At 33.9% G+C, this 21,913-nt stretch overlaps 1 protein-coding gene across 3 annotated transcripts; it reads left to right on the top strand.

Moving 5' to 3' along the window:
• The first annotated feature begins 1,043 nt into the window (after nt 1-1,043).
• Nucleotides 1,044-18,658, top strand: Epp (Ecdysteroid phosphate phosphatase). Of its 3 annotated transcripts, XM_088233806.1 has the most exons (13): nt 1,044-1,218; nt 3,642-3,882; nt 4,363-4,558; nt 5,731-5,820; nt 6,670-6,839; nt 7,533-7,671; nt 8,283-8,378; nt 10,270-10,527; nt 11,585-11,658; nt 11,800-11,957; nt 13,986-14,152; nt 15,884-16,162; nt 18,094-18,658. In XM_088233806.1, exons 1-13 carry the CDS (start codon nt 1,112-1,114, stop codon nt 18,324-18,326), a joined length of 2,208 nt encoding a protein of 735 aa, XP_088089932.1. In that variant the 5' UTR covers nt 1,044-1,111; the 3' UTR covers nt 18,327-18,658. The 3 variants fall into 3 exon arrangements, with proteins under 3 accessions (XP_088089932.1, XP_088089934.1, XP_088089935.1); XM_088233808.1 differs by lacking the exon at nt 5,731-5,820 and having other exon boundaries at nt 18,094-18,447; XM_088233809.1 differs by lacking the exons at nt 11,800-11,957; nt 13,986-14,152; nt 15,884-16,162; nt 18,094-18,658 and having other exon boundaries at nt 10,270-10,535; nt 11,585-11,654.
• The last annotated feature ends 3,255 nt before the right edge of the window (nt 18,659-21,913 follow it).

Below are 21,913 nucleotides of genomic sequence, written 5' to 3'. Positions count from 1 at the left end.
CCTTATTCAGGATTTTTACCTGAGAGCAGTCATCGAGCTGAAAACACCCATAAATTATATTTAAGCACATTTTTATTTTAGTAGTATTTTTTTAACTAACTTTAACCTAACCTAACTCAACTCATAAAAATAAATTTAAGTATGAGCAGTTACGGTGGGCTACCCCTGAAGTTAGCTACAGATTTCAAATGTTGGCTAGGTTCCTGGCTAAATATAGTCAAATCAATATTGGCATGAAGAATCGAACTTGGAACGAATATTGAATGCATGGTAGTTTATTTAGCATGTCTACTGATGCTTTTGTTCCTCACTTGTCACTGGTGATACATATTTTTTCAAAACGTTTTTGCATACGTAGGTACGTAAATGCGGAAATTCCCAAGTTGACTTTTTATCATTCGTGATTTTCATGCGATTTGTTAGTTTATTAGTATAGTGAATGAATTGGAAACATGAACATCTAACATCATTATTTTTTAGTCACTACCTGTAACTGCTCCTCAGCTGTCAATTTGACAAAGATACCACTATAGGTACCACATACTTTTAGAAGATTATCGTTTATAATAAAAACTTTCGTGAAATCAAATTTGTATTCTAAACATTTAAATAAAAATATTTTTATAATTCCTTTGTTTTTAAACGCGTTTCATAAATATATAAAAATTGTCACCATATTTTATAACTCAACATCAACTCAACGTTAATTGACTCCAGCGTAGTGTAATGGCCTAGACGCCTGCATAATAAACGTGAATTCCGGGTCGCATTCTGGTGACGTCGTTGAATAATTAATTGTGTTTTTTTTAAATAACTAAATGAGAATATTGAGTGTGCCGTATCTTGTCATTCAGCGTTTATCATTGTGCGTTTCTTGGCTGTTGTAAAACAATGAAACTATGATGTCTTGTTCAATATCAGGCCTGTAAATAGTCCACATTAAATTCGTTTAAAAAATGTTATATTTGACACTTTTAGTGAATAGGTACAGTTCTTACCTGCTTAGTCGAATTAATTTATAAAGTATTTTTACAGTGCCAACACTACATAAGTCAAAATACTTGACAACGAATACGTAAACAAATTGTGCGATTAATAATATTATTTGAAAATGACGGCCTTACCGCCGCGTAAAATTTCCACACCTAGTAAAATCTCCAAACAAAATGTTACACCCCTCCAAATCCTTCTTCAGATGGGATTTCCAAAGCACAGGGCGTGAGTTTTCCTCTATACTAATTTATATGATAAACACGTTATGTATTTAAATTGCGCACAGGTTACCGTAAAATGTAAATGGTATTTGTGTTATGTATGCAAAAACCGCATAATTTTATCTAATACATACTTTATAGTATTCCACGTAGAAAATGACGATTATGTTATGCGAAAATTAGCAAATTTCGTGTTATACGGATTTTTTGACATTTCAAATCAATATGCTTAAAGGGTAAGGTAGTAACTAAATTACTTTCTGTCCTGATTTTATACGTAGTTTACTGATTCAATCAAGTTTTTGTACACAAAATTGTATAAATATATTTATACATGTTCAAAAAGTTGATAAAATTGATGAAAATTTTATTACTGAAAATTTTACTAAAGTTATCATTTAAAATCTGTATTTTTCAATTCAGGTTACAGGTAAAATAAATAAGTATTGTATTGTATCTATTCAGACAATTTATATACCATTTGATATATCAATCTATGAAGCAACTAATAAAAGTTATTTAAACATTTATACATAAACAGATTAAGAGGGAAAAAATAACTTAAATAAAAATTAGTATTGTTTCATTTTACCTCTCATGTTTAGTTTATTAATATAAATTAGTTATAATAAGTGCTTCACACAAAATGAAGGTTAAGTGATCACGAAAACATGCAACAAATACTTATGACATATTAAAAATATTTGGTTCCACGTGTGTTCAGTTTGTTGTCAACCTATCTTAGAAATGGTACTGCCAAAACTGACGATAGCAAAATAAGAGAGTGGCTGTTCGATCAGGAGTTTATATATTATGAATGAAAACAATTTATGGGGTGCTATGTAGGTACTTTTTTTTTTTTGTTTTTGATGTTTAATTTTTTTTTTACTATTGAATATTTGTGTCTTTTTCCTTTTATCTACCTCCTCATAACCCAGTTTGACTAGTAGTATTAAATTTAATAAACCATATACATTTGAAGATCCGTGCATCCGGGCTGAGACAAAATCAAGAAAATAATTTTGAGTTGGTTTGGAATGTAGAGTGGACGGCGAAAGATTGGCTAAAAAAATTTCCACGCAAATGTTGATGGATGCAGGAAACGAGGAAGACTGAGAAAGATTTGGCGTGATCAAATCTAACAAATACTTGAAGATGCACAATGGACGAAAGGCGAAATAATTGTTGTGCGTGCATGAGAAGATCTATGAATGTGGAGGGAACGAGGTATGTATGTAAAGACAGAGTGATATGGCATTCTATCCTCTCTGCCTAACCCCACGTGAAAGGGTGTGAGAGTTTGTTTGTGAATCTGTTGATTTTATTAATGTCATACAAGAGAGTTTTTCATGTAAACACCCATGTGTTATTTTTTAATGATGTTCTTGTTTTGAATATTATTATCGTTCTGCTATATTGTTTAAGTAGGTATATTATTGATCCCAACTCAACGCAGGGCTTGATAGTGAGTAATTAAGACTTGTGTCCCAAAAAGTTTTAATAAAATTATATTGTGTATATATAAATTAGGTAAGTACAATAAAATAGTAATGACTTTTTCTTATTCTTACAGAGTCTTTATTTTTGTCCTTAAAATGGAATCGCATGCTTAATGAGGATAAAATTGTACATTAACGGAAAAGTGTTTATTAAAATAAATTAAAAGACGTTCTCTTATTATACTGTAATAATTTATTTATTCTTTTACTTCAGATTTCATTTATCTTCTCAAAATATAAAAAATACTATTGTAAATAATACCTCGCTGGGCACAACACATGTCGAGACATTCGTTTGTTTTATTTATTTATAAATTTATTTATTTTATTTAATTTAATTGGAAAGCCAACAGACATTTAAACATTTATTGCATATACATACGACACATACGTGATTTATTACCATAGAAACTAAATAACATTAGAGCATTTAAACATGAATGTGGAGTGCCCTCTGGTTAGGTTAGTCTCCATCTAACATGGCTCAGCCTGTTCTAAGATGGAAATTTGTTGTGTTTGAAATTAGAAGCAGTTCTATACCAGTATTAAAAAAACCATTATTTTATAAACTAAAACTACTTAATTATAAATAAATAACTAAATATAAGAATAATATAATAATTACGATAAACAAATATAGACACCTAATCATAAATATATACTAAGAACGGGGTTGTGGTCCCGTTTTAGTATTGTGGACTCACAAGCCAAAGGTCTGAGGTTCAAATCCCGCTACCACAACTCAATTTCCATTTTTCCAGCACAAGTTATTTACAACTTTTAGAAAATGGTCTGAAAATTTAAATATTTGAGTAAATAATAAGAACTCAAGTATTTCTCTTTTTTTAAAAAATGAATAAATAAAATACATTGTCACTTGAACATAAATAATATATTCATTTATATAATTGATGATATGTTGGAACAGTATCAAAGCGCTGGCAGCAACGGGTAACAGGAGCGTGCAGCTGGCCTCTGATTGGCTCTTGACTCATGTAGGCGATGGTAGCTTGGATGAAGACATTCCTCGGGAGTACATTCTGTACGCGTGCCCCACTGGACCACTGTTGGAGCAGCTACAAGAACACTGGATCAAGTCTAAGGAACTCTGCGGCTGGAATGGGGCACATAATTTCACGCCTCATGTCACCCTGGTTTCATTTTTCAAGGTTTGTAGCATATCATCATTGTGCCGGTAATATCTGTTAGGTGAACATTATTTTTCAAAAATATTTTTAATATGTCATTTAGTTATATAATTTGTCAACAAACATTTCGGCAAACTCAAAATATTGTTAAATAGATTAATTTTTTAAAGGAATAACCTGCTAAGATTCTATTGTAGAGGGTTGTCAGCATCTGAGAAAGATATGGATATGGAAGGAGGTTATGAAAAATACACCACAACACCCAGACAAATTGAGAAAAAAATATTGTATTTTTTTCTTGCAACTAACGGGAATTGAACCCAGGACACCAGTGTCTGTCTGAATTTTACCGAACTTTATTCTTATTTATAAATGATTAGGGTAGTAAAAATAAAGTTTTTCTGACAATTAGGTCTCAGGTCTTGAGAGGTTAAATCTTGTGTTTGATACTGACCAATTCCAATGTCAGTTTTTTTGTTTCAATAATGTGTAATATTCCAGGCTCCCGATGAGTGCTCCTTACAGCTTTCCAAAGCATTGAAACACGTCATGGAAACCATCGGACAACCTTCCGACAGCTTCCTCAGCCTAGAACCATATATTAGTCCTAATTTCATGGGATTGTTTGTGTCAGAAGAGCATGCAGAATATCTCAAGAAAATTGCAGTTCAATATGTCAAACATGTTTCATCTTCAAGTGAGTACTTTTATACCCGTATGCAGAGACAAAACTTAAGGTGAGGAAAGTACATTCTAATCTCAAATGCGGAGAATAACCCGAAGGTGAAACAATAGATTGTACTTTCCTCACCTTAAGTTTTGTCTCTGCATACGGTTATTAAATGATGTTTTCCATTTATTGTTATTAAAATACAAAAAAAACGCTAGCCCCTTACCCGAACAAAAACAGACAACCTTTTATTATTGCTATTATTAGGCAGGTATCTAATATGCTCTATAATGTATCTCAAGACAATTTTCAAATTCATTCGCTGTCTTGTAACGCTAATCTCTTCACCAGCAGGTTTAATCCATATTATTCCACAACATTTTTATTCAATAGAAGTTCCTTGGATTATATGCGAAGACAGCTATAAAAATAAATGTTCTTATATTTTTAAATAAAATTGTGCATGTAACAGATTGTATACTTTTCTAGTGTATGTGAGGCATGTTAAAATAAAGACGGCAATCTCAACCATTGGTCTGAAATGAGTTAGACATGGCGATGGGTAGAAAAAAAAATTCCAATGGCAACTTCAAAGGTTTCAGAGCATAAATACCAGTATCTCATACATTTTTTACTCAATTTTACCAGTTCTGCTACAGCAACGGCAGTCTCCTTCACACTATAGAACAAAAACCAAAAAACAAGCCAAAACCATCTACATATTAATTAAAAATAAGTCAATCGTTTACCAATTAATCTCAATAAAATATACACAGAGAGTAACTTCTGGCAACAGTTATTAACCAAAATCATAATTTATCTTTGCAGACTGGGAAAAGTACTAAAAATCATTTATTGCATGTTACTCAAAATGAAAAAAACTGAAGAACGCCTTCTTTGTTTTAATATGGCTCATGCTTATCTTATTTTAAAAAAATATTTTTACTATGGCCTTTTAGTATGGGATTTTAGTTAGGATGTGTTTATATAAATGGATTTTTGCCATCCAAAAGGAGCTGCAGATTTGTGGGAAAAGGGATGACAGGGTACAAAGTGCTTTAAAAAGACTGCATTTGGTCATTCAGAGGACAAGAAAAGAATATAATGGTAAATTGAGAGTGTAAAAAGTTATTTCTAGCAAAGTTTTTTGTTTAAAGCTGTTAATCAGTATTTATTGTTGGTATTTTATTTTTGGTTAGTCGGCCTGACAGTGGATACATACGAACAATTGGATGCTCTCGCCACTTGCTTCCCGTGGTGTGCCGTACCACAAGAACCTCCCCAGCCGTGTAAGGCAAAGAATTATCATAATAAGTGTTGGCATGTTGCTGCTTTTTCTGTGCCTTTTGTTTTGTTTTTTTCTACTTTCTTATGGTTTTTAAAGTTATTTTCATTTAACAGGATGTGTACATTTAATATATTTGTGTGATGAATAGTAGCAAAATATATAATATACAAACAAATGCTTTAAGATTATTTAGTACTTGCTTTACAGTTGAATTTGCATAATTCAAATTTTATTTACGCAATTATTCAAAAACATTCAACTTTGTTAGTGAAAATTGTTGCTTGAAGTTCATTGTAATTTATTATAGAAATAAAAGATGAAGAGATTTTAGTATCACTTGTCTTTTATTTCTACAGTAAATTGCAATTATTATTAATTTTATACATATATGTTGTTAGTTTATTATTATGTGGTTTCAATTATGTATATGATTTTGTTGCATCTCTACATTATTGTATTGTTTTTTATTGTATCTACATGGATAAATCACCCTGTTTTTCAATACTCATGAAATATAGGTTTGTTTCACTTTGATGTATTTATTTGTATTGAAATGTTGCTTTAAATGATTTATTCCCAAGTAACCTACCCACATAATATTATTATATTAAGTAAATATGACCCTGCCTATTCTTATTGTTAAATATTTTTCATTATTTTAAAAGAAATTTGTTTGATAAATTTGCATGCTAACTTTGAATTATTAATCTCTACTTACTGAAATGATGGAAAAATGTTTTTTCAGTATTCAAAAGCATTGCTAGTTATGTAATTTCAATACTTACTAGGTACTTTTTAAAAATGTTGGATTCCACTGTATTTGATATTTTAATGATTTCCTCTGTTTCAGCAATTTGCTTAGAGCCCCATGTGAAATCCCTCCACATAACTCTGGCGTACCAATTTCCTTCCTCGGTGTACTCTACCCTAAAGTCGTTAGCAGAAAGCTTACAGCCATTAAAGAAAGCATCGTGGGAACTGCGCCTATACTCCCGGGACCCAAGACTTGCTACTCACCAAGTAAGAAATTAACTATTAATTTAGCGATCTGTGTTTCCTTCCGCATTTTAAATTTAAACAAATTACACACAATTAAAACATTTTGAAACAATTGAGGACACGGGTGGAAGAACAACCTAACCCACAAAAGTGAGTTTTGATATAATCGTTGTTAAAGTGTTTTCAACCTCTGTTTGATTTTTTTTTAAATATTTTTTTTGTATGAAAGTTGTATTTGCTATTCAACTATCAAATGAAATAAATATTTACATATTATGGTCATGTTAATTCGCCCTTTTGAATGAGTTCTTACATCCGATGAGTAAAAATGAGTCAAGTTGGGACCAACTTGAGAGGCATGTATATATTTTTGCATGCCCCGATATCGGTTTACAACCTAGAGTGACTATTTGTTGTATGATGATAGCTAAGACATACAGTATACTTAATATTATGCATTAGCCGGATAAACGACCTAATGGACGTTGGGTTGTTCTTCTACCTGTGTCCTCAATTATACTTCAAATTAAAGTAACATGACATAAACATATGCATTTTAATTATCCTTGTTAAATAAATGAACATTTTTGCTACTGTAAAATTATGTTGTTTAATTTAGCATAGATAAAAAAAAACATAGTAATAATGATAAGGAATAAACTATTTATTGCACATTATTTGTATAGATTGTTTAAATAACTTGTTGTTTGTCAGGTGCACAAAGTAAAACACGTTTACACGTCTAGAGAGAGTGATGAACTAGAATTAAGAATTGGTGACTATATTTACATCGAAGAGAAGGTACTCCATAATTCTCCTGATGGCTGGGTACAGGGAATATCTTGGCTGACAGGTAATATAGACAAATTACATGAAATTAATAATGATTTAAAAAAATGAGTTAATTTGAATAAAGTTTTCTTAATGAATTCATCAAACTTTTATGTTCATTTTTAGCTTCGTATATCATTTAGTCTTTATTTAATATTAGTATATTATTATGTGGACAGAATAGAACGAATGGACGACGAAAGAATGGTAAACCAAGTATATATGGTGAAAATGAACGGTAACATGAGACGAGGACGACCAAAGAAGACGTGGCATGATAAAAAAAAACAAAATCTTAAGTCTGGTCATGTCAAAAGCAGACAGAACCGAAGGGCATGTGTGACAAGATGTATGAATGTGGAAGAAGCTAGGAATATATGCCAGGATAGACGTGTGTGGTGGTCCATTCTCTCTGCCTACCCCCACTGGAAAATGGTGTGATGGTAGTAGTAGTAAATCATCCATGAAAAAGCCCTATGGGGTGTTAGTAAATGAGATAATAAATTAACATGTCAGGTATAAATGAAGATTTCTTTTGCAATTCCTATTTAAAAGTGGCTGTGAATTACAGAACTTTTGTACATGTATTTCTAGGACATTTGAATAAACCATTTATATGGATGTTCTTTTCAGGTATTTCTGGGTACTTGCCGGCGGTGTACACGGAGAGAACTGCCGAGTCAGATGCCTGGACTCTACACAGAGCCATCCCTCTGGGCCCTAATAATTGTAAGTTGATTAACAGTGACCTGAGATGGTAACTAAAGAGAGCAACACCGTTATCTAGCGGCCGTGACCACCTAATTTGATTAACTTATTTTTGTAAAACTGAGACATACTGCGCCGGAAAATGGTCAATCTAGACGCAGACAGTAGTCAGTATGGGCAGTAGAAAAACAGTCAGATTCTGCTACAAGTGTAGCGTCGTCTGCGCAGCATGTGATGTTATTTACTGATTAAAACAATTAAAGCATTAATTTTCACAAGAAAACAGTAAGAACTTATTATTTAAATTTATTTCAACAGAGAGGGAAAACATTTTTGAGAAGGGAATATGGAAATCTAGGCATTTACAGGGCTTATGACCTGTCATTGGCTGGTTTAAGTGGCCACTTTACACACTGTGTAACATTCGCCATTCCTCCCATGTTTGAACATCCACATTTCCTCAACTCTTCCATCTGTTGACTTTTGTGAAGTAAAAGAGCTGAAACCTTTATCACGTGGGTGAGATTCATCCGGCTGAACCAAATCACCTACTAGGCAACGCCTGAAAACAATTTTCCAATTTTATACTTCTTCTTTTACCAGGTAGTTAATTCAACAATGTTTGAGTATGTCCAAATGATTGCAGACTGGCTGGATTTTCTCGCTAGGGAGTTATTCATGTTTAAATTTATTTCAACAGAGAGGGAAAACATTTTTGAGGAGGGAATATGGAAGGTCATAAGCCCTGTAAATGCCTAGACTTCCATATTCCCTTCTCAAAAATGCTTTCCCTCTCTGTTGAAATAAAATTTAATATGAATAACTCCCTAGGGAGGAAATCCAACCAGCCTGCAAGCATTTGGACATACTCAAACATTGTAGAACTTATTATAATTATTACAACCTATAAGTCCCTAATATATTCACTAGTTATTTGATATGACACCTAGTATACTTTACATATGACCTCTTAATATACTCTGACGTATGAGACATATTCTTAGCTTTCTTTCTGGTCTTTTTAGCTATCCATTTATTTGACTAGAGTTTTGTAGCATTTTTATTCATTTTACTTACCACTGTAATATTTTTACTAGTATATACCCACATACCGATAAGTTATATACTAATATTAATCAAAAATGTTTGACCACAAAGTAATGCTTTAAACATAAATAATATATTATTATTGTATTAGGTATTAACATAAGTTGTGTCCGTTTTTTACAAATTTAAAAATGAGTAAAACAAAATAATAAAGGTTATCATCATCATTCCCTTCCGAACCTAATGGCGCATAGGGCACTGCATTAATACACCAATTGCAGCGTATCTTGATCATTTTTTTTTTTACATCAAGGTAAGAAATATTCTGGTTTGCAAACTCCGTTTCAAATAAATATTTCATATCAACCATGTCGGGAATCGAACCCGAGACCTCTCGCATGGTAGGCAAATGCGCTGACCATTACACCACGAGGCTGACATAGCCTGTAGGCTGTATAAAGGCTATACGTCATTCAAAATATTAATTTCTGCTCTACGAGGTATTGAGTTTGCTTTTATGTAACATACATTATTTTATTTGATTGCAAGCCTTCAAAATGGAATGGCAAGTCGACAAAAGTGAACATTTTCAACTGAGAGAATAATGCTGCCAAAGCTGCTTGAAATATTTGCGCAGTGTAGGGTGAAGATTCTATGAATTATTGTAATGTTTTTTGTAAAATAATGAAGGAGAATACATTATTGACTAATTTGTTGCAATTTTTTTTTTGTTGTGTCCTCTTGTTCTCTTAATTTGAAAAAAAACAGAATTGTGTTGACACACAATACATTGGTATATAAAATAAATACCAATGCTTGATTTAATATGTATTATTTACCTATGTTTTTAACTTTATTTTCATAGCTCCTGTATACGACACCAAGTACTCGTCTAAAGCTGTTTCCACCGATGAGTCCCTCTGCCAACAACTGTACTTGGGCGCCGTCCTCGGGGATGGAGCTAGAGACGGGGAGGAGGAGGGGGAGGCGGACTCCCCTCCCACCCCCGCCGCAGTACAGAAGGCTGCCGACCGCGGCATGAACGAGTGGGACCTCAAGGTGGCATACAGCAACTCTGACCTTGATAGTGTACTGTCTAAATCCAGCAATAGTCCTAACATAGGTATGTAGGTACTAAATCCAATATATTATTAATTTTTATAAACGCTTTGAGGGCTCTTCCAATAAATAATTTTAAAAGTGTTTTTATTTCTAAGATTTTATAGGATAAATGTTAAAAGTAATATTTTATTTAATACAGAAAACCCTGTCACATCCAAAACCACAATGATCAGTATGAGCATGATGACATATTGGCATATTGAAAAAAGTAATTTTGTAGCAATAAAACTTTTTTTCAAATATTTAAAAAACCAAATAGTTGCTTACTTCTTTAAAAAAAAGGAAAATTTCATTGTAATGATGTAATAACTTATATTTACATATAAGATTTTAAAAATTTAAAAAGAATTTAAAAATACTTGGTACACTTCCACTTATTTATTTTGACCAATTAGCGCTTTCACCCTCTAATGGGCATCTTCAGACTGGTGCCCATTAGAGGGTGAAAGCGCTAATTGGTCAAAATAAATAAGTGGAAGCGTACCAAGTATTTTTAAAATTAATAACTTATATGTAAATATAAGTTATTACATCATTACAATGGAATTCCATCAAGAATTGTCAATAAATAATTTAAATGAAACAATATTTTATTGTTCCTGGACTAGCATCTAAAGCGTGAGACTGATAACCTTACCCCTGTGTAACAAATTGTGGAATGGAGAATGATGATAATAACTGGGTACTTTAATTAAATAATGTAATTGAATACCTCAACACAGATTGTGCTTAGTGAGGTGTTCATACAGAAAAAAAGCATTATCTATTCATATAAAATAACTAAATAAAATAACTAAATAAAATAAATAAATAAAATAAATAAATTATGAAACGGAAATAACTGTTCGTAATTAATTTATTTTTTATTATATTTAAAGAGCACGACTATAGTTTCAGGAGTGAACTTCCTTCAATGGGTTATACAAAACAAAAACAAAAAATACACAATTGATTCTAAACAATGTTTTTTATTTCACGATAATTTATCATGATGTGAAAAGAAATGAATACAGATAATATTATTTTTATATACTATTTGTTCTTTTTGATTATTTCAGACTGTGAACCACCTCATCCAGAGGCTGACAAGTCTACTGTGTCAAATAGGGCTGACTCAAATGGTTCAAATAAGGTAAGTTTAATGTTTATAATTGGATTTTAAGATAATCCAATCACATAATTTTTTCTTGGTCAATTATTTTGATTATTACATATTTTTATTTTGCAACCTAAACAATGTACAACGCTTTTTGTAAGTTGTATTAAATTTTAGGAAGAAATAGAACAAGGAAAAGAGACCAGAGATATTCTGGTGATGAGACACGGAGAAAGGGTGGATTTCACATACGGTGCGTGGGCGCCATATTGCTTCGATGAACAAGATAATTATATTAGGAAAGATATGAATATGCCCCCTTCACTGCCCAAAAGGTAAGTAATTACGAATACAAATACAAATACAAATACTATGATTCATTAAGTTAGTTCATAAAATCTTAAAAACTAATATAAACGTTTAATAATAAGATAAAAAATTGTGCTTGAAGCACTTACTTTGTGGCTATTTTCAGTGTAATTTTAATGAAAATAAAACGTTTTTGTTTTTAACCATAAAATAAGGGGTTTAAAACTAAGTTGTTTTATTTAAATTTTAATAATGACATTACAATTTATATCAAAATATATCAAGAACATTGCAATCTTATGCTTCAGATTTTTTATTTAAAACCACCTTAACACATTGTCGTCGGGACACGGCATTTGCCGTTTTTCGCGGACTGTCGGTCAACCGCGGGACACGGCAAATGCCGTTTTTGTCGACTGTCGGTTGTTGGCGGGAAACGGCATTAAACGGGTTTGTTATCAGCGTGAAATAAAACGCCTTGAAGGGTGATTTGCTACCTGGGGTGCTAGGCGACAGTCTGTCGACGTTATTTGAGATGCCTTGTCCGGATTGGCTAGTGTGCCACTTGTAAAGGCGTCGCCAGAAATCTAGAGTTTTATGCGATCTCAATCTCCAGTTTAGTTTGAGTCATTTCACGTATTGGACTATTTTTCATACCGCTCGCACTGTTTTGTTTACTGTTTGGTATTTTCTTATTTGAATATATTAGCATTGTATAGGACGTTACCCCTACAAAAATGTCTTTACAAGCCAATGATAGTGACGATGAAGTGTATGCCGACAATTTATCTAATTGTTCATGGAATGATGACATTGAAGAGTTGTCAGACAAAGAACCGAGTGATGATGAACAAATACCAAGACCTAGAACGTTTCACCGTCGCACTATTGAAAGTGATTCTGATTCGGAGACGAGCTCAGATGAGGATGTGGACGAGTGGTCATCGTTTGATAATCCTCCAGTTCTGGAATCGTTTTTAGGCCGCCGCGGTTTGAATTCAAATGTCCATTGTCCTCAAACTGTAAGTGATGCGATAGAGTTATTTATCAGTGATGATTTGTTTGAATATTTTATAAACGAATCTAATAGATATTACCACCAAAACTCACATAATTACAAATTATATAAAAAATCGGGAAAGTGGAAAAATATTACTTTGAAAGAAATGAAAAAGTTTTTGGGGCTGATTATTTTGATGGGACAAGTTCGAAAGGATATAAGGGACGAGTACTGGTCTACTGAACCAACAACCGAAACTCCTTATTTTGCTAAAACGATGTCCAGAGACCGGTTTCGGCAGATATGGAAAGCGTGGCATTTTTCTAACAATGAAGAAATCATAGATAGTTCCGACCGATTATGCAAAGTAAAACCAATTATTGACCACTTTTTACCTAAATTTATTTATTTTTGATGATCAAATGTCAAATATGATTTCTTTGAAAATTTCGATCGAAAATATTATTTGGTTTAGAAATTGTGTCAATTTTAAGAAAGCGATATATTTTTGCGCTAATCGCGAAAAACACCCGCTATAGGCTAGAGTCTATTGTTCGAAGCGCCCGACTACAATGTGTTAATATACAAATATGTCAACCTTTCCAGGAATCGAATCCGGGACCTCAAGATGGTAGGTAGAATAATGTACTGTGTTTGGTAAATTATTCCAGTCTGAAACTGTTCTTGCTGAAGATGAATTTATTTTTCTTGGAGTTGAGGTGGTATTGGGGATAGTAAAGTTTCCAGCGATGATCTTGCTTATTTATATATCTTCACTTAGTTTGTAACATCATGTGTCTTTTTTTTTTTTTTAATACGGGACGATGAAAAACCTTATTTTATTGAATTGAAGAGGAATTTATTATAATTATACTATATTATTAAATATTTTGATACAAAATTTTTAGGGAGGACCGTTTTATCCCGTAAAAAGAAGAAAAATTACTTTATCGGTGTTGTTAGCTAAAAGAAAATATTTCAATTATATGATAAAAATGTTGAGTTGCCTATGCATAGATAATTCAACAATCATATATTCCTTTCGAATGCGCAGATTAGGAGGCAGCGCAGCATACACATCCGACTGTCCCCTCACCATGGTGGGTCTTCTCCAGGCTCGCTTGGTGGGGGAGGGGCTAAGGCTGGCGGGCGTCTCCCTCTCACATATCTACTCCTCTCCCTCCTACAGATGTGTGCAGACAGCACAAGCTATGCTGGAAGGTAAGTTTCCCAAAAAGTTTGCATACTTATCTAACTGTATCTCAAACCATTTAGCACAGGTTTCCTAGAGTGTTGATTGTGATTAGAACGTCAAACAGTGGTGCCATCATAGCGGTACCAACTGTTTGATAATGTTTTTTCTCATGTAGTGGTGAACATTTTTGTGTCTGAAAATTATTGCAAACATGATTTGGACTTTCAAAAATGATGACATTTTTATTGATTTTGTAAGAAAATCATAAATGTTTTGAAATTTGCTCTCAACTTTGAAATGTGCACTGATTATCGAGTTTTTCTGAGTTCGTTTTGATATGGATTCAATTCAATTCAATTAATTTATTAAAAATAATACATACATTACAAACTAAAATTTAAGACGTATTATAAAAAGACAAAAAATACATAAAAGAGATTCTTGTCAAAATAGTAGGAGAATCCTGCTCCGGAAGACCCCTTCGGATTCATGGAACAGATCAACATCCAGAGCATAGCGGTAGCCCTTCTAACAGGCATAACCATCGGCAGAAACATACAAACCAATGCTCATCATAATCTCAGATGTATCGATCATACCGCGCAACAATCGATAAAAATGTGTAGGCAAATACACATTCCTTCTTTTCTCTAAACTGTTGTAGCCAAGCCTTGGATAGTCATCTGCTTGAAATAAAGAAAATGCTAAATGTTGTTCCTCAGTTATCAACCACTATCAATAAGTAACATCAACATAATATGTATAGCATGCATAGAGTTAAATAATAGTCATCGGAATCCGTGGATACATAAATATAATAATCATAAATTGTAATTGATATAGAAAAAGGTTCATTTAAGGAGATTATAAATCGGCAAATAAAAATAATATAATTAATAATAGGTTTTCTGTTTGCGTGACATGCGAATTGAGCCATGACAAAAGCCTCATAAGAAGCCCGCATGAGTAAGCGACATGACTAGACGTACTGTCGTAGCGTTTGCGCACATGAATTTCATGTGATTCGGGTCTCTGCTTGCAAACAGTACAAACGGGTGTCTAAGCTTGTGTAAGAAATTATGCGATGTGGAATGGATGTGCTATGGAAGTACTATCACAGCATATCATGGCCACTACACAACGGTCCCACTTTCTTAAGAGACCAAAGCTTTATTGAAGTAAATCATGCATCTTTTTACATTCTTTCTTCTTTCTTACCCTTTGTTCATTTCTTTTATCCTTCTGGTGAACCGCATATCTGGAGTTAATGCTAGAAGTGCTTGCGTCAGATTTTGGGCAAAATGGGTTAGGCATCAGAAAGTACTAAATAACCATTCATGCTTTAAGTGCCCGAGTCAGTCACTTTGAGAATCTGTCAAAAAGTATGTTTGTCATGCGTAACGTATTTTGTGGATAAGATGCATCGCACCATAATACGTACCCCAAAATTTATTTATCAATTTTTAAAAAAACAATATGTTTTAGATGGTAAGACACACTCCAATTTTTGGTTGAATTTTCAGATTAAAGAAGTTTGTCTAGTGCAAAAAATACAGTATTTCTAAATAGTGTTTCGGTACCTAATTTATAGCAAGAAATGCCTATATTGACGTAAGCAATTCTAAGCAAACGCGTCCAGTACTCTACGAGACAAATTAATCTCCACTCAATTAATTTTTTTAGGATTTTTACCTGAGTGGAAAACACTCTTTCATGAAGAACCAGAAGTTTTAAATTATTATTTTGTTGAATTGAAGGATTAAATTCCCCTACTCCGCCGCGAATCCGAGTTGAACCGGGACTGTTTGAGTGGCTGGTCTGGTACCCGTCTGGTCCCCCCGGGTGGATGACGCTTCAGGAGCTCAAGGCCGCGGGGTACTCTGTAGACGTGGACTACCAGCCCTTTATCCGCCTCGGCCAGCCGCCATTCATCCAGCTGCCCGCTGAGGAGACACAGAACTTGGAAGACTGCAACCAGTTCTACCAGAGGAGTGCCGATCTTGTGAATCACATACTTAAAGAGACCGAGGAAGTTGGTAAGTAAAAGCGTAAATAGTTATATTTACTTATAATATTTTAAGCATGTCCAACTCTACGAGGGTTAATTGGTATGTTCTGCCCCTGACCAATTTCAAAGTGGATAAAAAACCCTATTTTTTGACGTAGTCCCCCTGGACTTGTAAGCTCTTTTTCCAACGATGCTCAAATATTTATATATCTTCCTGGCAGAACATTTGTCCGACCCCTGCCAACCTGTGTAGACGAGCACATGACCTCGCTGTCGCCCAAAAAATATTTTTCATGGAAATGTTCTTTGAGTTTTGGGAGTAGCCGGTAGTCACTGGGGGCTAGATCGGGAGAATATAGGGGGTGTTCAACCAATTCAAAAACAACACACAAAAACACTCTGAGTGCGGTGGTCAGCGGCCTGTTGTAACTAAACCGTTGCAGGTTTCATCTTGTCGCTCGGTAGTTTACACGTAGCCATATTAGGCTATATAATACCTGGTCAACTCGAAGCAGGTCAAGCATATCAGTCAACTCTAATATGTAGATAAATTTTGGATTTTTTCCCTGAAAAAATTGATGTCAATATTTAGATATTTGTTAACAGACATGAAGCTGTTAAGATTATGGAAGTCAAGGCTTTTACTAAGCTTATGATGATGTTAAATAATCAATGATGTCCCTTCTCTGTTGCAATCAATTTCTTTTCATGTTTCCAACTGTGTCACCAGAAGTCAAAATCTTCTTCTTCTAGTGCCTTGCCGGGTCTCCCCGACGTTAGCGATCACCACAGCGAAAGCATATGTATCTGTCCTGCGCTAATTTTACATTTCGCAGCCAGGACGACTGCTTATTGATGTACTCGACGTAGTGATTCCTGGGAGAAGATGACCGGAGTGGTTTCCCGTTGCCTTCTCTGGTGAATTTCCTGTCAGGATTACCTTCCCTTAACTTTGGTTTTGGTTTTGAGGCGCCAAAAACTCGCCTTCCCTCGTTATATGCTGTGATCACACCGTTATGAGTGTGATCCCATTGCCCAGGTTTCGCGACGTGGACGCTAACGAGTGAAAAAATCAGACAAAATCTTAAAGAGGAACTTTTTTTTATGCTCCAATGTCCAGAATGTGTAGATTACAAAGTAGTCAATTCGTCACACAATTTAAAATTCTTTGGGATAAATCTTCCGGCTTTTCGTAGATCTCTTCACCAATAACACAGTATGGGATGAAGATGGATTGGCATAGGTTCGCTCGAAGTCTTATGTGTTGATCGTGTTTTTAAATATATTGTTTACCATTATTTTATTGCCCTTGTTTGTCTTTGCTACATAGTTTTATATTTAGTTTCTTGTACATATGTTTCTTCGTATAATTGTTGTAATTGGCTTAGGCCATATATATAATAAATAAATAAGTCGCTTTACGCACTGTGTAACATTCATCATTCTGCCTATGGGTAGTTCTATTTATTTCTTTCACACTCAAAACTGCAATCTTCATCCGCCCGGACACATAATTATTTACCTAGTGAGGTATTTAATAATATCAAGTAGTGTTAATTTGTTTTATTCATTTGTCGTGAAATTCCATAATAATAAATTCATCGTCCTCATGTCAGCAATCAAACTCAAAACTTCAAGAAAGGTAGGCAAACACGCGAATTACTCAACCAAGTCAAAAATGCTCGTCCAGGGTTCCGGTTCTAATTCACACTCAGAATTGTATTTTTTATCTGGTCTAACACAGAACAATAAATTCAAATCTTAAAAAAAACATTTGAATACTATGTAATTGTAAAAATGTAAAAATAAATATGACTTCATATTTAGATTTACCGCTCTGCCCACGTTTGAACATCAATATTTATTTAGTCCTTCCACTAAATTATATAACTCCCAAATGGGTGAAATCTGTCCTTGTCTCTAATTCAAAATATCGACCGACAAAAATAAAATTTTCAGGTGGAACAATTATGCTGGTGGGGCACGCCAGCACTTTGGACACATCGTGGCGCGGCGTAGCGGGACTCGGCCCCCGCGGGGGCTCCTCCCTCAGCCGCCTCATGCAGGGCGTGCCCTACTGCAGCCTCGCCTGCTTCCGGGGGCCTCCCTGGACCCTGGCGCCGCCCCCCTGCCCCCCGCTCATGAACACCAGCAACAAGAGATTCGACTGGAAGCTGTTGAAGGATGAGTAAGAGAGGGTTATGAAATATTGTAGTTTTACCGGTAATATCTGTTACGTGATATTGTTTCACATTGAAAAAATCAATATACGCCTGACTCCTATGCCAGTTTCACTTCAATACGCAAGGGTCACCCCGGTCATTTATTTTTTTTAAATATATGGTTTACTATAAAATTCCATTACTAAATTTCTGAAAACACTTTTTCAGTTTTATATAATTTCAAATTTAGATCTTAATGACTCTCTAGGGAGTAAATCCAGCCTGTCTACAAACATTTGGACATACTCAAAACATTGTTATTAAAACTAACTGGTAAAGGAAGAAGTATAAAAATTAAAAAAGTGTGCATTGCCTAGTAGGTGAAATAATTCATATTTAAATTTATTGCAACAGAGAGGGGATTTTTTTTTGAAAAGGGAATATGGAAGTCTAGGCATGTACAGGGCTTATGACCTGTCATTGGCTGATTTAAGTGGTCACTTTACACACTGTATAACATTCACCATTCTGCCTATGTTTGAACATCCAAATTTCCTCAACTCTTCCATCTGTTGACTTTTGTGAAGTAAAAGATCTGAAGCCTTTATCACGTGGGTGAGATTCATACGGCTGAACCAATTCACCTACTAGGCAACGCCTGAAAACAATTTTCCAATTTTTATACTTCTTCTTTTACCAAGTAGTTAATTTAACAATGTTTTGAGCATGTCCAAATGCTTGCAGACTGGCTGGATTTCCTCCCTAGGAAGTTATTCCATAGGGGGAAATTGAAATATGAATAACTCCCTGGGGAGGAAATCCAGCCAGTCTGCAAGCATTTGGACATACTCAAAACATTGTTGAAATCATTCATCACCATCATCATTCCCCTTTCCGCACCTAATAGTGCAGAGGGTACTGCATTGGTAAATCCATCGCAGCGTATTTTGATCGGTTTTTGTAACGTGAAGGTAAGGCGATCAGTCTTACGCTACAAGTTCCAGTTTAGAGCCTATGAAATACTATATATTAAAACACCATTTTAATTATTTCAATATAGGTTCCAGATCTTTTACTTCGCAAAAGTCGACAGACGGCAGAGTTGGCCACTTAAACCAGCTAATGACAGGTCATAAGCCCTGTTAATGCCTAGACTTTCAAATTTTCTTTTCAAAAATGTTAACCCTGTCTGTTGCATCAAATTTAGTCATATTACAAATTATGCAAAGTAATCTTTTACCAATCACAAGGTCTGTGAATTCCTAAATTTTCGGTGTCCGTTTCTGATGCCCCACTAATGTTAGATACGCCCCTTCTTTATTTACATTAAAATCAAGATTGAAATGTCACTATCTAAATGTTTGAGTTGTTCCCTCAGAGTTATAATTCTCAAGAGATGCCCTTAAGTTCTATTGCATAGAACAAAAGTGTTCCAATTTTTTATTTTGGTTTTTAGTTTAACGACAAACGTGTAATGGACAGTTTCGGTTTGCACTCGCAATACGCAACTCAAGTACCTACGGCCCGTTGTAATTCCGTATCTGTAGCTAACTTCGGGATCAATAATCATAGAATGGTTTTTCTCCGTATGGGCGACTATTAAGTTATTACTCCGAGGTTGTTCCTTTCTCCTTCTTTCCTTCATCCCCCCTCTCTTCTCTTCATAGTATAGTGTAGATTTTTAGTTAATTTTTGTTTCAAATTATAAGTTTCTGTATAGAATATGTACTTATAATTTTCTCAAACTGAACGGTTTGGATAGGTGGGAAGAAATGGCCTTAAGGCAATATGCCCACCCTTGTATGTATATAAACTGGTAAATAAATTAATTTTAAAAATAAATGTTGCGAGGGTTACCTAGTAATTGTCTGCATAGATTAAGACATATTTAAAATATTGTTGAAAATAGCACTGTTTAATTTAATCCGTGGAAAAATTATTGCCATTTAACAGATGTTACCGGTATTACGAGTCATGTCTCGATTCCTTAGAACCTACCTCCCAAAGGTGATAGTATGGTCCACCCACACTTTCCGCCCTCCAATATTTACTTATTCAAATTAGGTTGTTTTGTATAGTGAATTAATTTTTTTTTTGTAATAGAAACATGTATACGCCCATGTGTTTAATAGATAATTTGATTTGTAGATCAAAGATAGAAATCTTTCATTTTGTTTTTCTTAAGTTGAGATTGTCGAGATGGAAAAATTAAAACAAAGTTTTAATTATAAAAATATAGTTGTGTATCAATATGCTGAAATAATCTACCAAAAAACTCAAATCACTACTTTTTTGTCAAAGATCTAATTACAGTACAGAACACCTACCCTTGAAAAAAATCACATTATAGTGGTTTCACCGGGAGTCAAACACGGGGCTTTTTTGTGTGAAACAAGGGACCATGGCCGCCTGCTTTATTTTACACGCAAATTAATTCAAGTTGATTTTGTAAAATAACTATAGTATAAATTGCCAAGAAAACTTATGAAAATAAAATACTCACATAATGTATGTCGCCGCCAAATACTGAATTCGCCGGCTAGACTATTCATCGAATGCTGGCATTTTTTTCTTTATTAAAATTTTTTCAGTTATAAAATATGCTATTACATAAACACAAAAAAAACCTACAAAGGCATGGAAAAACAATAAAAGCTACTGGAAGAATATTAAAGAAGAATTGAATGGCTAACGGACGCTTAGCCAAAATGTTGAAAGCGACGTTTAACGAAAGAACGTCACTTAAGCTAGGGTTTCCTAGGACAGCGGTGCCTGTATCTTAACGGCCGTAGTGAACGGTGATGCGGTGAACAGCCGTCGTAACGGTGACTAGAGAGTGGTTTCCTAGGAAAACGGTGTTGATAACTCTGTTTCCACCGCTGTCCTAGGAAACCCTAGCTTGATATAATTATAATTGTTTTATTTTTAAATTTGTTTTGTTATGTCAAGTTAGGATAGGTTGGGTTATGTTAAATAATAAAAAGTTGTTTTTACTTAATTTAATACAACCTATCCTAACCTAACCCGGCCGATTTTGGTTCAGCCGTTTCCAAAGGGCTAGCTTTCAACCAGTTAACACGTTGAATGTTGAGCTATCTTAATTCATTCAATTGCATGCCGGTATTTAATGAACAGCCTAGCCGTCCAATTGAGTGGCTGATTTAATGGTTTGGCGACGATATATACACAAAACTCGACTTTAAAAGGACACAACCAAGTATAAATATTATAATTAAAGATTTAGTGAATAATTATATATTACTGTAAATATAAAGTTAATATTCAAATTTAGTTTATATCACGATAATACCCACCTGATTCTTATATTCATGTCAATATTATTACATACGTAGTTCTTTTTAGAGCCATAGATTATTCAGTATATTATAATAGATATTTAATAGTTACGTATGTACTTACTTAATTATGTTCCGATTTCAGATACACTGTATATTTTATTTTGTTATTGTGTCAAACCTGATCTAAGAACCAAGTAAGTGCCAATAGTTTGACCATGATGGCAAAATTAGTGTCTTAAATTGAATTGAAAATATGCCTTTATTTTTGAGGCATTGTTTTTTTTTATACAATAATTAAGTTTTTTTCATACACCGATC

The sequence above is a fragment of the Micrasema longulum genome, unplaced genomic scaffold, assembly GCF_059751315.1.
Source record: "Micrasema longulum isolate JH-2025_06_02 unplaced genomic scaffold, ASM5975131v1 h1tg001149l, whole genome shotgun sequence".
Lineage (NCBI taxonomy): Eukaryota > Metazoa > Arthropoda > Insecta > Trichoptera > Brachycentridae > Micrasema > Micrasema longulum.
The sequence above is the reverse complement of the archived record's forward strand: the minus strand, read 5'-3'. Positions and strand labels throughout refer to the sequence as shown.

Excerpts from the sequence above, each read along its gene's own strand:
- Epp (XM_088233806.1), top strand. The coding sequence starts at position 1,112 with ATGACGGCCTTACCGCCGCGTAAAATTTCCACACCTAGTAAAATCTCC. Across the intron at positions 5,821-6,669 it reads ACAAGAACCTCCCCAGCCGT|CAATTTGCTTAGAGCCCCAT; the intron begins GTAAGGCAAAGA and ends CCTCTGTTTCAG. Across the intron at positions 7,672-8,282 it reads GGGAATATCTTGGCTGACAG|GTATTTCTGGGTACTTGCCG; the intron begins GTAATATAGACA and ends TGTTCTTTTCAG.